The sequence below is a fragment of the Mastacembelus armatus genome, chromosome 23 (assembly GCF_900324485.2).
Source record: "Mastacembelus armatus chromosome 23, fMasArm1.2, whole genome shotgun sequence".
NCBI lineage: Eukaryota > Metazoa > Chordata > Actinopteri > Synbranchiformes > Mastacembelidae > Mastacembelus > Mastacembelus armatus.
In genome coordinates, this window is record NC_046655.1 from 9,597,729 (window position 1) to 9,610,964 (window position 13,236).

At 39.6% G+C, this 13,236-nt stretch overlaps 1 protein-coding gene across 3 annotated transcripts in view; it reads left to right on the forward strand.

Annotated features, from left to right (window-relative positions):
- The window catches only part of cacna1c (calcium channel, voltage-dependent, L type, alpha 1C subunit), a 149,703-nt gene that overhangs the window by 119,699 nt on the left and 16,768 nt on the right, over window positions 1–13,236 (forward strand). The window contains exons 33-41 of one of the 3 annotated variants that reach the window (XM_026326405.1): window positions 7,425–7,553; window positions 8,993–9,058; window positions 9,425–9,516; window positions 10,809–10,971; window positions 11,222–11,349; window positions 11,443–11,539; window positions 12,161–12,263; window positions 12,663–12,764; window positions 12,959–13,086. In XM_026326405.1, the coding sequence (XP_026182190.1) occupies window positions 7,425–7,553; window positions 8,993–9,058; window positions 9,425–9,516; window positions 10,809–10,971; window positions 11,222–11,349; window positions 11,443–11,539; window positions 12,161–12,263; window positions 12,663–12,764; window positions 12,959–13,086 (1,008 nt within the window). Of the gene's footprint in view, window positions 1–7,415; window positions 7,554–8,992; window positions 9,059–9,424; window positions 9,517–10,808; window positions 10,972–11,221; window positions 11,350–11,442; window positions 11,540–12,160; window positions 12,264–12,662; window positions 12,765–12,958; window positions 13,087–13,236 lie in introns of all 3 variants that reach the window. The other 2 variants (XM_026326403.1, XM_026326404.1) reach the window with 2 other exon arrangements.

Below are 13,236 nucleotides of genomic sequence, written 5' to 3' on the forward strand. Positions count from 1 at the left end.
TATATTAATTATGACAAAAATGACAGTAAAAGAACTTGTGTCCCAACTTGTTCTTAAATAATCTCCGTGTCACATGCTTATATCTTATCACTCACTTTATAATCAGCAGTGTAATAATTCTGCAAACCAAGCTGTCTTTTTTATTCACCTTTACTTTGCATGAATTTTCTAACGTTTGAAAATGCTTCAGATAGGTATTTAACCCTCGGCCTGCTGAGCATCAATAGCATCAGAAACTATTGCATTTGCCAATAGAACCTATTGCACTGGCTCAGGACTTGGTTGTTTCACCTTGGGTTTATTTGATCTTTTATCACTGCAGCAGGGGATAGTGTTCATTCCCCTGGCATGATGGACACTGTATAGTATGACAGATAGAAAGGTGGTATATCAAGGCCCAGTACTAAAAATACAGAAAAGATCCATAGTTATGCAAAAGTAACATTTTCTTGAAAGAAGGAAAGAATGCAGATTCTCATTTCTGAATAATGGCGTTTTGACCCAAGGGTCATGAAACTCTCAATTCATGAATCACCAAGGAAACTTTAAATTTAAATGAGAAAAATACAAGTTGCAGTTGCATTTTTTTTAATTTTTTCTCAACAATAGCAATGTGCAGGCATGGGGAACAATTTGATCCATAAATGGATTTACTCAGGATCCGTGAAATTTATGTAAATGTATGTATGAATTCATTTATTATCGACATGGAAGCCCTATGGTCAACAGTGAGGCTGAATAAAAATGAATATCCCAAACACAAGTCAAATGTTGAGTGTCTATCGTTTTTACACTTCAGGGATAATTGATGTCTGATTCATGTGATATTAAACATGCTCTTTGGCAGGAGAATAGTCTGAGAAACATGCAAATTGGGGTCTGTATAAAACTCTATTTTAGCTTTAGAAGAAAATAATTTTGTACAATAATCAGACTGGCCAAAGAGTTGGGTATCACAAAAATGATAGTAACTCAGTCCAGTATACATGGAGACAGTTCTGACTCTGTCAGTTTATAGTGCTACACGTGTTAGCTTTTCTTGGTTTCTTCTAAATGTGGCATTTTGGTGTTGACTGTATGGACAGAGCTAGACTAGCTGTTTATGCTTCCAGTCTTTATGCTAAGTGATGCCACATATGTTATGGTCAAACTAGAAGCAGATGATTACTGTATATGAGGATGCACTTAAAGTGTATATGTAGCTGTATGTTCTCACACCCTCACCTGCTTGCCTGCTTGAGGAAAGAACATGTAGATGGGTACATGGGTATGTTTCCCCCTGCAGTGTTTCACCTTGAACAGCACTAGTCAGGCATACAAACAAGGTTAGTGTCTCCCAGGGGTTTAGGAGCTTGGGACTTGCTTCCATGCCTTTAGAGAGGAAATGCATTTCTTCCCATGAGACACTGACAAAACATGAACAACTCTCTAAACCAAACTTTGATATATGTCTTATTCTGTTTACCTGCCTTGTTACTACAAGAATTTGATGTCAGGGGAATCACAGAAGTGACATAAATGTATATATCCTGTTGTTGCATTAATAGATTTATTTGATCATAAGATAAAAATGAATCTATATACATAGTCATGTAATAAAAAACATCAGTTTGACATGTAATATTGATTAGCTGATTGATTAGCCACCTTTATACTTTATACTGGGCTAGAGATATACATCTTTGTCATCTATACAAGTCACTTATGTTGCACTTAACACTTCAGTTTGGAGTTTGACTTTGATTTGGTTTGATTCATTTGGTTGATTGGTTTGCAGTTCTTGAATGATAGATTAATTTACTTTCTCACCTCTAACCTAAAGGCATGCCCCAAGTCTTTGGTTTTTTTCTTCTTCTCTGCTGGTGGTTTTTAATGATCTGGGATATGAGATGACCAAGCTACCTTTTCCTTTTTTTTTTTTTAAGAAACCCTCCGCACCTCAATCCAGTGACAGCTCTTGACTGTTTTTAAACTGGGACCCTGTCACTTAAACATTTAAAAACTTTGCCTGCCACTTCATTTCATCAGGCACTAAAGTGCAAGTGAATGCTTTTTAACATACTGAGCAATGCAATTAGGAACAAATAGCAGCAGCTTGCCAACAACTACCTTTCTTTCATTGCATTCCTAAGTGCACAGTGAAGTGCAGTAACAGGCCAGGCTTTTAAAATGTTCTCACGTCTTTAGTAAATATTAAATGGCCAAACATCTTGTTTCAGTGCACCCTGCACTGCTTTATCAGGTGTCTGTTGACTTAGATTAGCAGCATTTTTTTTTTTTTAGTTATCAAAACAGATTATTGTACTTCCTTAATCCTGGGGTCTCTAATTCTCCCCAGCTACCTGCGGGTGCTTCTTAAACATTTTCCGTTTTTGGTTTTGGTTTGAGTAGAAGTAGTGTGCAGAGACTGGTAGTGGTTTGCTCTGAGCGGTGTCTTGCAGATGATGCTGGTATGGACTGCATCGATTTCTCTTTTTCTTTCTCTATCTTTGGAATGCCTCCTTTTCTCCTCTCCATCCCTCTCCTCCTCTTTCTGAGCTTTTTTTTTTTTTTGACCTCCTCTTTTATGGATGTTTATCTCTTTCTCTGTCTTCTTTCTCATGGGTTTGCGGTGCTGCTTGCTCACCTGAAATGCAAGCTAGGTAACATGGGTTTCATATACTTTTTAATATTCCCTAGGAGGTAAACCTACTGTCTATCTAATAGCTTTAAATATTTAAGGATTCAGATTCTTTAATCACAACACATTACACAGTAAATGAAATTAATTCTTGTTGTAATAATGCAAAACAATATATATGTCTGTATAGGTATAAATCAGAAACAGAGAAGTGTATCTAAACTGTTCTCAAGAAACCCATATTACCTATTGAAGTGACTGAACCGATGAAATTTTTTGCTTGAAAAAATGACATGCAGCGTGAGAGAACAGCTCAAATAAGCTCAAAACGTTGAGCTGCAACTCTTGTAATTTACATCTGCATTGTAGTTCATTCTGAAATTAGTACTGCGTATACATATTTACAAATTGACTCATTTGCTTTTCATTGTTTGTATTTTTTAAGATAGTCCACATACAGTTCTTCCACTTTAGTCTGAGTGATTTGATTTAATTCATAATGAGATCTATAATAATGAGGAATAATTTGAGATAAATTCGATTCTGGTTCACGGCTTTGATTTCACTCGGTGAAAATGAAGCAAATCCAGAATTATATTGTGCTTAAATTGATCCACCTCCCATTGATGTGATTCTCACATACACATACATGTTCACATATACACACAGAAGGACACACATTCTCCCCTGTTACACTTTGAACTTAGCATACCCTTAGTGTTTGCCTTCCTTCACCTGCATCCTACCTTCCTGCATCTCTTTCCAACTCAACTCCTTGTCTTCCCTTTATCTTCCTTTCCTCCTTCCCTTCTGTCCTTCCTTCACGCAGTTGTCCTTCCTTCCAATATTTCTTCCTCTCTCACCATAATGCACATCACTTCTTCAGCTGACATGTACAGTACGTACACATAAACTCACACACACACGCAGTCGCTTTTTCTCAGGCATCCCTCCCTCCCTAAAATCCTGAACTCATTATTAATGGCCTGGTTTCTGGGCAGTTATAAAAGTTGTATTAATTAAGTTCTTGTAATACACTTGTACTGGTAATACTAGATAATAGTAAATAGACAATATAGTGACGTTACTCTGTGTTCATCATTACTGTGTGTGTGTGGCCCTGTTAGGATTCCTTTAAATGCCTCATTCTTTCCGTCCTTCTTTTCCTCTCTCACTTTATTCACTGATACACTCTCACCTTCTCCCATTTGTTTTCCTTTCTTGAACCTGTTTTGTTGATTTGTAAATTTCCTGGATACTTTCTCTCTATTCTAATCTTATAATCTTACTTGCTGTAATGATGCATTTATTTTGTAGTAAGGAATTTTAACAGGGCCAATACTGAAGCAAAGTGAACAGCTCCTGAGTCATAGATTGAAATACTAGTTAATCTATCACTCGCAGGAGACTAAAATGTTGCTATACCAGGGATGACCAGTGGGTGTCTCCCCATTTTATCTTTGTGCTTCACAGTGTTATTTAAATATTTGTGGGCTTCGATTTGCAAAAGCATCTAAAATCCCCCTCGTCAAAGCAGGCATTGTCCTTCAATGCCAAGATGCATTTTGTAGCTTTAGTTACGCCAAAGCTTTAACCACTGTACCTCAGCTGTCAGAAAGAAAACCAGATAGCTGCAGAGACGCCCCTCTACCCCCATTACACATATAAGTCCATGGGCTCACATGACACACACACTATATACAGTATATATGTTGCACATAGACACATACACAGTCAGCTGTTTCTTTTGTTGCTGCTCCAGAACACCATGCATTATTATTTTGGGCATCGAGACATGGGGCAGAATACTCTTACATATTTCAGTCTTCTAGTATTTTAATAAGAAGTGATTTAACCTGATTTAGTCAGTCTCTATGTGGAGTTCTGTAATATCTTGCAGAATTCTCCCTCCTTGCTCAGATAAAATGACCAGACACCAATCCTTCACCAGCTTGGTAGTTTGAAAATCCCCAATTTTCAATACTTTCCACTAGAAAACAATAAAACATGAACACACATACATGCACATTGACACACACAATCACACTAAGGCGCTGCTCTGTTGCTGATCTTTGTTGCCTTTCCTTAAAGCCAGCTGACTCCTCCTCGTCCTCGTCCTCCTCTTCGTCCTCCTCCTCCTCCTCTTCCTCCTCTCACCCCCCTGTGGTAAGGCCAATGGTACGCTCCGACGGTAAACTCGTCCGCCTCCCTGCCTCCTCCACCATCCCTCCATCCCTCCATCCTTACATCCCTCCTTCTGCTACACCATCCATGGTATGATCCAAAACTTTTGGCTTCTCATTCATCCTGTCATCGCTCCACTCTCACTCCTGCTGTCATCGTTGGTTGCATGTCTGGAATTATATTGGTGTAGCTGTCTGTACTCTTAAACGTTGATGTATATACTGTATATGTGTGTCTGGTGAAGGACAATGTGTTGTGGAGGCCTCGTGTTAGTGGAGTGGTTATTGTTGTTGCCATGGTGCCTGCTGCCCCCACCTCTCCCATGGCTTGCAACCCGCTCCTTTACCCTAATGGGTGCAGCGTCTTAGGTGCTTCATCCGTGGTTCAAGCCATCATGGTCATGCTATCACACTCATATCTCCACTTTCCTCCACTGGCCTGCCATCTATCTATCTATCTCTCTTTCTATCTACCCATCTGTCTGTGTACGAATCTGTCTATGAATCATTCTGTTTGTTTGGATGAATTATTCCAACTATTCTTCATCTTCAGTCTTTTTGTTGCTCTGTCTCTCTTTCTGTCACACTTGCTGTCACTGTCCCTCTTCCACTCACTGCCCCAACTCTCTTAATGGTGCAATGGTTCCCACTGTGGTCCAGTTGTGGTATTACATGTGGTGCAGAGTTTTGATTTACACTCCTCAGAAGGCTGTGTCATTTTCAGCATATCTGTCAGTGGAGTTTGGGACAACTTGTGTCTTGAGTTACTTGTCAACATTACAGCTTTAGAAAATAGCCAACAGTCTCAATGTTATCCCAGAATTGTAGGATAATAAATTTAGTGATATCTATTGAATATTTTGAATATTTTAGAAGCCACATCAATTTTCTGTTGAAAAGTAACATATGATGTCTGCTATCCCAAACTGCAGTAAGATGTGTGGAGAATGACAAGTTCTTTTCAGGAGCACAGTATGTGTTCACTGTGGGATTAGCATACCGGGTGGATGGCTTTTTGGAAAAACACAAACGGCAAACCCAGATTCAGGTAATTATTAGAGTAGACAGGTATAGTCTAGCGTAGTTCTGGTCACATGACTAAGTCAGAAACGTATTAACATGTATGTGGTCAGGTTTATTCTATGCATGGTGATGTATTTGTGTAGAAGTATGCACCGGTAGTTAGCTGTTACTGATTTTGGGGTATTTTATAGTCATTTTTGTATTTTAGATGATCACTCCTGTCTTGGTTGCCAATTTGTTGCTTGTTTGAACTGGTATCTTTGGATTCACGTGATTCATCCTGTCTGAGTAATATATTGGATCCTCCGCTGCTGCATTAACTGCATCATGCTTTACACAAATCCTGATGTTGCCTTTGTTTTTCCACCTTTTTGTCCTGGAGGAAAGAGCAGCACCAACATAAATAAATAAGTCTGAATTAGAACAGCACTCAGCGAGATGGCTGAATATTTCATCATGAAGTTATTTCCTGTGGATGACTGCTGGCACAATAGACAGAAAGCTACACTGCCTCTCAAGCAAGTACTTCATAACTTTGTCAAAAACAGTCAAAATAATGGATTTTTTAAAATGCATTGAGAGGCAAAATGTTTATAACAAGGTGCTCAGCAAATAAAAAAAATATTGCTGGGGTGAAAACAGTTTCTATACGTTCATATTAAACAGAAAGTGGGAATGAAGTGATCTCCTACCCATGTAAAATGTTCTTCCTGGCAGTGGCTGCATTTGGAAGTAATATCTTTACACAGCTCAGTGTCATCTTTGGATTGTTCCTCCAGGTGGCCAGTTTCTCTGTGACAGACAAACAATTAGCCTGCCTGCATGATTTATTGAAACAGGGAGCTGCCTGCAGGCTAGGATTTTTGTACTGTGAATTGTTATCTGGGATTTATGACAGAGCTTACCTTCATCGACCTCTGGCCGATTTGCATCTGTAAGAATTTTAGTTCCTATCTGTGAGATTTTAGGTACCAATAATCCAGAATAGAATAATCAGTATATAGGATCTGTTTTTGGTTCTGATGTGTCAGTTTCAGCCTTTTAAAGACAGTTTGTAAAGTAACTTTGACTTGTGCATGTTTGATGCACCCAGTTTATAAAGAGAAACAAGCTTGAGCAGGTGTGTGTTTAGGAAGCTGATGGATGGTTTGTTGATCTACTTGTTGCCAAGTGATTTTTCCACGAAGCCACAAAAATAAGCATGATTGCCCGATTCTCTCCCAGATCTCTTTTGTCAGTTGATTTTGATGGGATTTTGTAGGACGCAGATTTTCATATATTAACTAAGTGTGTGTGTGTGTGTGTGTGTGTGTGTGTGTGTGTGCGTGTGCGTGTGCGTGCATGTGTGATATGCATATTTACAACCACATGTGTCTGTGGGTGGGAATATGTATATATAAATGTTACTTGTGTGTCTGCTTTTCTGGATATGTCTGTGTGTATATATGCACATCTTTACCTGTACGTGTGTTTGTGGGTGTATGTGTGTGCTTGTGTTCCCCTACCTTTCCTATCTGCACGTGTCCCCATGCGTCCTGTGTTTTTTTTTTCCAAAAAAAAAAAAAAAAAACACCAAACCCCACCAAAAGGGACTGCAGAACTCTGAAGAGAACGCCAGGATCTCCATCACCTTCTTCAGGCTGTTCCGCGTGATGAGGCTGGTGAAGCTGCTGTCTCGCGGGGAAGGGATTCGGACCCTGCTGTGGACCTTCATCAAATCCTTCCAAGTGAGGGGAGAAACGGACACAACATGCTAGAAAACAGGGGGTTGGGTTTACACAGGACAGAAATGGCAGACAGAAGGTGGAGCTTTAACCCCAGTGTGACCCAGATCAGAGCATGTCCTAGTTTTATGATCCAAATAGTGTGTTTGACAATTGCAGTTTTTAAGATTTAATGTCTTCAACGAAGTAATTATCTGCTCGATTGATCCAGAATATTCTAATTTCATGTTTATAAATATAAACTATTTTGTAATTTCAGATTTGGGTCACATGGGGCTAAAAAAATAACCTTGTGTAAATCCAGTCTTGTGGAGTCTCACAAGCCACCTTTCCTTTCCTTGTTTCCTCCCTCCTTGTCTCCTCATGTTATATTTGCAGGAAGTCAGGCCAATGGGAAATATGACTGTTTAGTCTGTTTACCTATAATTTGATGGGGAGTGAAGGGAAAGAAAGAGGGAAGAAGTGAGGTAACGGAGAGGAAGCTTAGGAGTCTCACTGCAGGTGCAAGGATGGGAAGTAGAGACATGAAGTCTGGAACAGGCAGGAACTCAAATACCTTAAACAGCAATCTTTTTTTATTCCCTCTCCTCCTCTCGACTTCTCTTCTTTCTCCATTTCTTCCTCTTCTACACTTCTACTCTCAGACACCCTACCACTAACCCCTGAGAACTCACCATTCCCTGTAGGCAGATTAAGAAGTAGATCCTATTAATGAAGCACTCCACCAAAAAAAAAAAAAAAAAAAGAAATCATTTGATAGAGTTGTGGGGAAATGAAAATAATCTGTTCTCTCTCTTGTGTTAGTTGAGATGGGCCACTTCATGTTGCAATGCAGTGATTAAGATTCTAAAACATTTACGATACAGCAAAGCACAGACTCATGATGTGAGGTTTCAAATCAGCACTTGATGTGAATCTACAATTCACATATAATCCACTTTTGCCTTTTCAGCTATTTGTGATGATTTGGCCCTTCTCTCCCAGGCACAGGAGTGTGGTTAGCCAGGGGCTCAGTTCCACACAGTTGAACCACAGAACCCATACATACATACCTGTTCTTCCTATTTCATCTATAATATGTTGGGACTGGTCTCCTGGTTAAAGTCAGAGAGCAGTTTGTATTCTACTGAGATTTTTCACTCCAAAGTCAGATGATTTGTCCTGGGTTGTTTTTGGTGTTGTGCCGCACAGGGCTGCCGATCAGTTCACTTTCATTGACATAGTATGAATAAATGTTCATATTGCACCTAATTATTTAAAAAGCAAAATGCTGAAATTTGCATGTGTGAGATTAATCTACATTTCTTTAATAATCATTTCCTGACTGTTGAAGATTGAGTTAGGAAATAATGTGAGAATTGAATGAAAGTGAATGGAGTCCAGCCTTGGTGCAGAATGCTACTGTAGGCAACATGTCACTGATGTGTCTCTCTCCTCTTCAGGCTCTGCCCTACGTAGCTCTGCTTATAGTGATGCTATTCTTCATATATGCTGTCATCGGCATGCAGGTAAGCTGTCGTCTTGTCCCTTTGTTTCCCTCCCTCTGTCTTATTTTGTCCTTTCTCCCTCTCTTCTTTAGCAAGCCTTCGTTATGTGTTGTGCTCCTGGAGTCTTGTCATCAAGTGTTCCTGTTCAGTCACATCTTCTTCCTCCTCTAGATGTTGATATCTAGTTACTGTCTGTCTTTGTCTCTCTGCTTCTTCTCTGTCTGTCCCTCTACAAGTTGTTGCATAGTTTGTGTCACTGATGATGAGCAGGAGCCACTTTGATTAGATTTGCTGGGGACAGCTGACCTCTAATTCTGATTGACTTCCTCTTGTCACTGCTGACATCACATGCTGTGTGCTGTGACTACTTCCTTCCCTCGTGTGCAGATGTTTGGTAAGATAGCGCTGCGGGACCACACGCAGATCAACAGGAACAACAATTTCCAGACATTCCCTCAGGCTGTCCTGCTGCTCTTCAGGTGAGGAACATTACCACGCTCTTCATCATCATCATCATAGTCATTATGATCTTTTCGTCCTCCATCTTCCTCCTCCCTGTTCTCGTAATACTCACCCTTTGTTGATGGATTCAGATAAACATCTTTCCCACCATTCATTTCTGTAAAGCCATCTCAACATTACCTTTTCTTTTTCCCTTTTTGATCATCTATAATTTTCTCTTCCATTTACTGTAAAAAGCCGTGTATATTTTACGTTAGAGCTTATCACGGTTATTTTCTGACAGCAGTGGGTTAATTAAAAGTCATGATATCTGTAAATGTCATATTGTAAATTCAGCCGACTCTGACTTGACTCTGCACAAGAGCCGGTGTGTCAGTTTGCACTGAGGCCATGTTGCTGCCACCATGCAGAGCCAAAAACACATCAAAAACCTGTAAAATATTAACCAGTTATCTCAATAATGTCATCACAAACTATCTGTCATAGAATCACCAGTTACTTAGCAGCTTCAACAGCATCTAAATTGTACACCTGTACACAGGAATATAGTAATAATGCATTTAAATTTCTGGACCCACTCCCAGGAACCACTTTGTGCTTCTGACCATGGCAAAATTCCATGAGGGAACAACAACCACATAAACTGAAAGGATGGATTCACTAGTAAACATTTTAACTTGATTTGGCAACCAGCTTATTGTTTTTGTAAGGGTCTTTACATAAAACCATAACACGGATCATTTCTGCCAATTCATCTTGGACAGATCCCTTCATGGATTACATCATATCACTGGGCTTCCTTTCAGAGATACAGCATACTGAGATCCTCCATATTTGCTATGTTTAAAAGAAACTCAATCTTTATTTCCTCACTTTGGCAAACGTGATATATTAAAATCCAGCAAATAGTCAACACTAAGTTTAAATTTTCAGTTTCTTTATTGTTGCTCTTTATTGTTACTTCAGTGTATCAGAATATGAATATGAAGTGATTTTTTAATCACTTTTTCTGCTGTTCACTAACACTTGTGTTTGTATGTTTCCCCCTTTGTCTGCCTGTGTGTGTTTGTGTGTATACATATATATATGCTTGCATCTCTATATGCCTATATGCACACATTGCTTTCACCATATGTTTGTGTTTATGCATAAATGCACATGTAACTCCATACTGGTGTATTGATGCACACATGCGCACATCTGTGCATGTATGTGTGCCTCTATATGTATCTATCCACATCTTTGTATGCATATCCGCGTCAATGCGTGTGCATATTTGTGTTGCTGTGTGCATGTGTCTGTCTATCAGATGTGCAACAGGTGAGGCATGGCAGGAGATCATGCTTGCGTGCTCTCCCAATCGGCCATGTGAGAAAGGCTCGACCAATGAAAACAGCACATCCAACGAGGACTGTGGCAGCCAGTTTGCCATCATTTACTTTGTCAGCTTCTACATGCTTTGTGCCTTTCTGGTGAGTACAGACACAGAAAAAGAAAGGAGATGCTGATTTTGTTACCTATGGAAAAGCCCAAGCCACCTGTGTCCCCCAGTTTTCAATGTTTATGCTGAGCTAAATTAACCTGGCTGTCCTAATTGTAATATATGTAATATTTACACAGCACGAGGATGTCATCAATCTTCTCATCTGACTGTCAGCAAGAATGTGAATAATCAGTCTTTGCTGATCATTTAAAACTTGCAATCATTTCTGATTTTTCCAGATCATCAACCTGTTCGTGGCTGTCATCATGGACAATTTTGACTATCTAACGCGTGATTGGTCAATCCTGGGGCCGCATCATCTTGACGAATTCAAGAGGATCTGGGCTGAATATGATCCAGAAGCTAAGTAAGTTTACAAGGGATGTCATGGAAACAATGGTACTTTCATTTGCAGAGGTTGGGTTGAGTCTGTGTCATGTAATGTCTGTGCTGTTTTCAGGGGCAGAATAAAGCATCTTGATGTGGTGACTCTGCTTCGGAGGATCCAGCCTCCCCTTGGCTTTGGAAAGCTTTGTCCTCACAGGGTGGCCTGCAAGGTAAGCAGACACACAGTCCCACAGATGACTAAAAATTATCGAAGAGCTGTAGAAAACATGCAGAATCTTTGAAGGGGGCCTGGGTAGGCTGGGCCCACCTCGATTGAATTCAGACCCACATCATCACTTTGTATGTGAGGGAGCGGCACATTTATAGTTAGGAGCAATGCGCAGTTGAGATGCTGCAGGTTCTTCTTTTTCCTTGTTGTCTGTTTTTGTGCCAGTAATGTGGCTGGTAATAAACGAGGAAAATTATACAAGCACAACTGCAATGCTGTCATCTTGGCTCCTGTCACTACATGGAAGAAGCCTGCCTTATTTTTTTGTAGGCCCGCCTACACTATGATTACTCTTTGACATGCATAATTTTTTTTACAAAGATTTGGTTGCCATATCAGTGTGATGACATTTAGACAGCTCATAACACCCTCCGCTATGACTCAAATGGCACATTGGCAACAGATCACACATGTAGAGAAAATATTTTAGATATTTAGACACCTCTAGAGTAAAATTAGTGTTTGTAGTGTCGAACAACTGTGTATCTGTTTTGCCAGCATCCAGTGTCTATTGGCAGCACATTCACCGTCATTGTGTGTCTTTGTGTCCTGTCTCATGTAGCGCCTGGTGTCAATGAACATGCCTCTGAACAGCGATGGAACAGTGATGTTCAATGCCACACTGTTTGCTCTGGTCAGAACTGCACTCAGGATCAAGACAGAAGGTGAGAGACACACATATGAACAAGTTTTAGAGAGACAAGACGCGCACACACACATACACACATCCACAATAGTGGGCACATCATCACACACTGTATTACCATCTTGACTGGGTTTACATACATTTATACTGCCCAGTTTAACCACCTAAATATTCCTATATCATGGTTACATATTTCCACAGCTATGACACAATTCACTGCTATGTTGTTGTGCTGCCCTAATTCCAACAACACAATGTAACAACATTTCTGATGCATATAAATAGAACCCTGGGAATCCTTAGACTCTGGTGATGTGCACAGAAAAATATACTGTCCAGTAGATACAATACTGACTCACTTTCACACTGTAAAACTGTAAAACTACTTTGAACCTTTATATTTGTCAAATCTGTATAGGTAATCTGGAGCAAGCCAATGAAGAACTGAGAGCAATAGTGAAGAAGATCTGGAAAAGAACCAGCATGAAACTGTTGGATCAAGTAGTGCCCCCTGCTGGTGGTATGTAATATAATCGTTTCAGATTCTGGATTTTGGTTTTCATACACATAAAACAATATTAAAAATCTTTACATATATAAAAATCAAAACATAAAGACTTTCATTACAGTGCATGTTGGGATTTCATTTCTTTTTTTATAATGTGTCCAAAAGTTCAACTGTTATCTTAAATTTCATATTTTTATTTCTGGCAGATGATGAGGTGACAGTCGGGAAGTTCTACGCTACCTTCCTCATTCAAGAATATTTCCGCAAGTTTAAGAAGAGGAAAGAACAAGGACTGGTGGCCAAGGTGCCCCCCAAAACTGCCCTCTCTCTGCAGGTACATTTTGTTCAGTCTTGATTAAAAATTTGCACACAATTATTACGTTATCAGGACATTAAAATGGGATGCAGTTTTATAAATGGTGACTTTGATCCAAAAATAATTAGATGTGCAAGGGAATGTTGGGGTCAGTGTGTTTTTCCATGG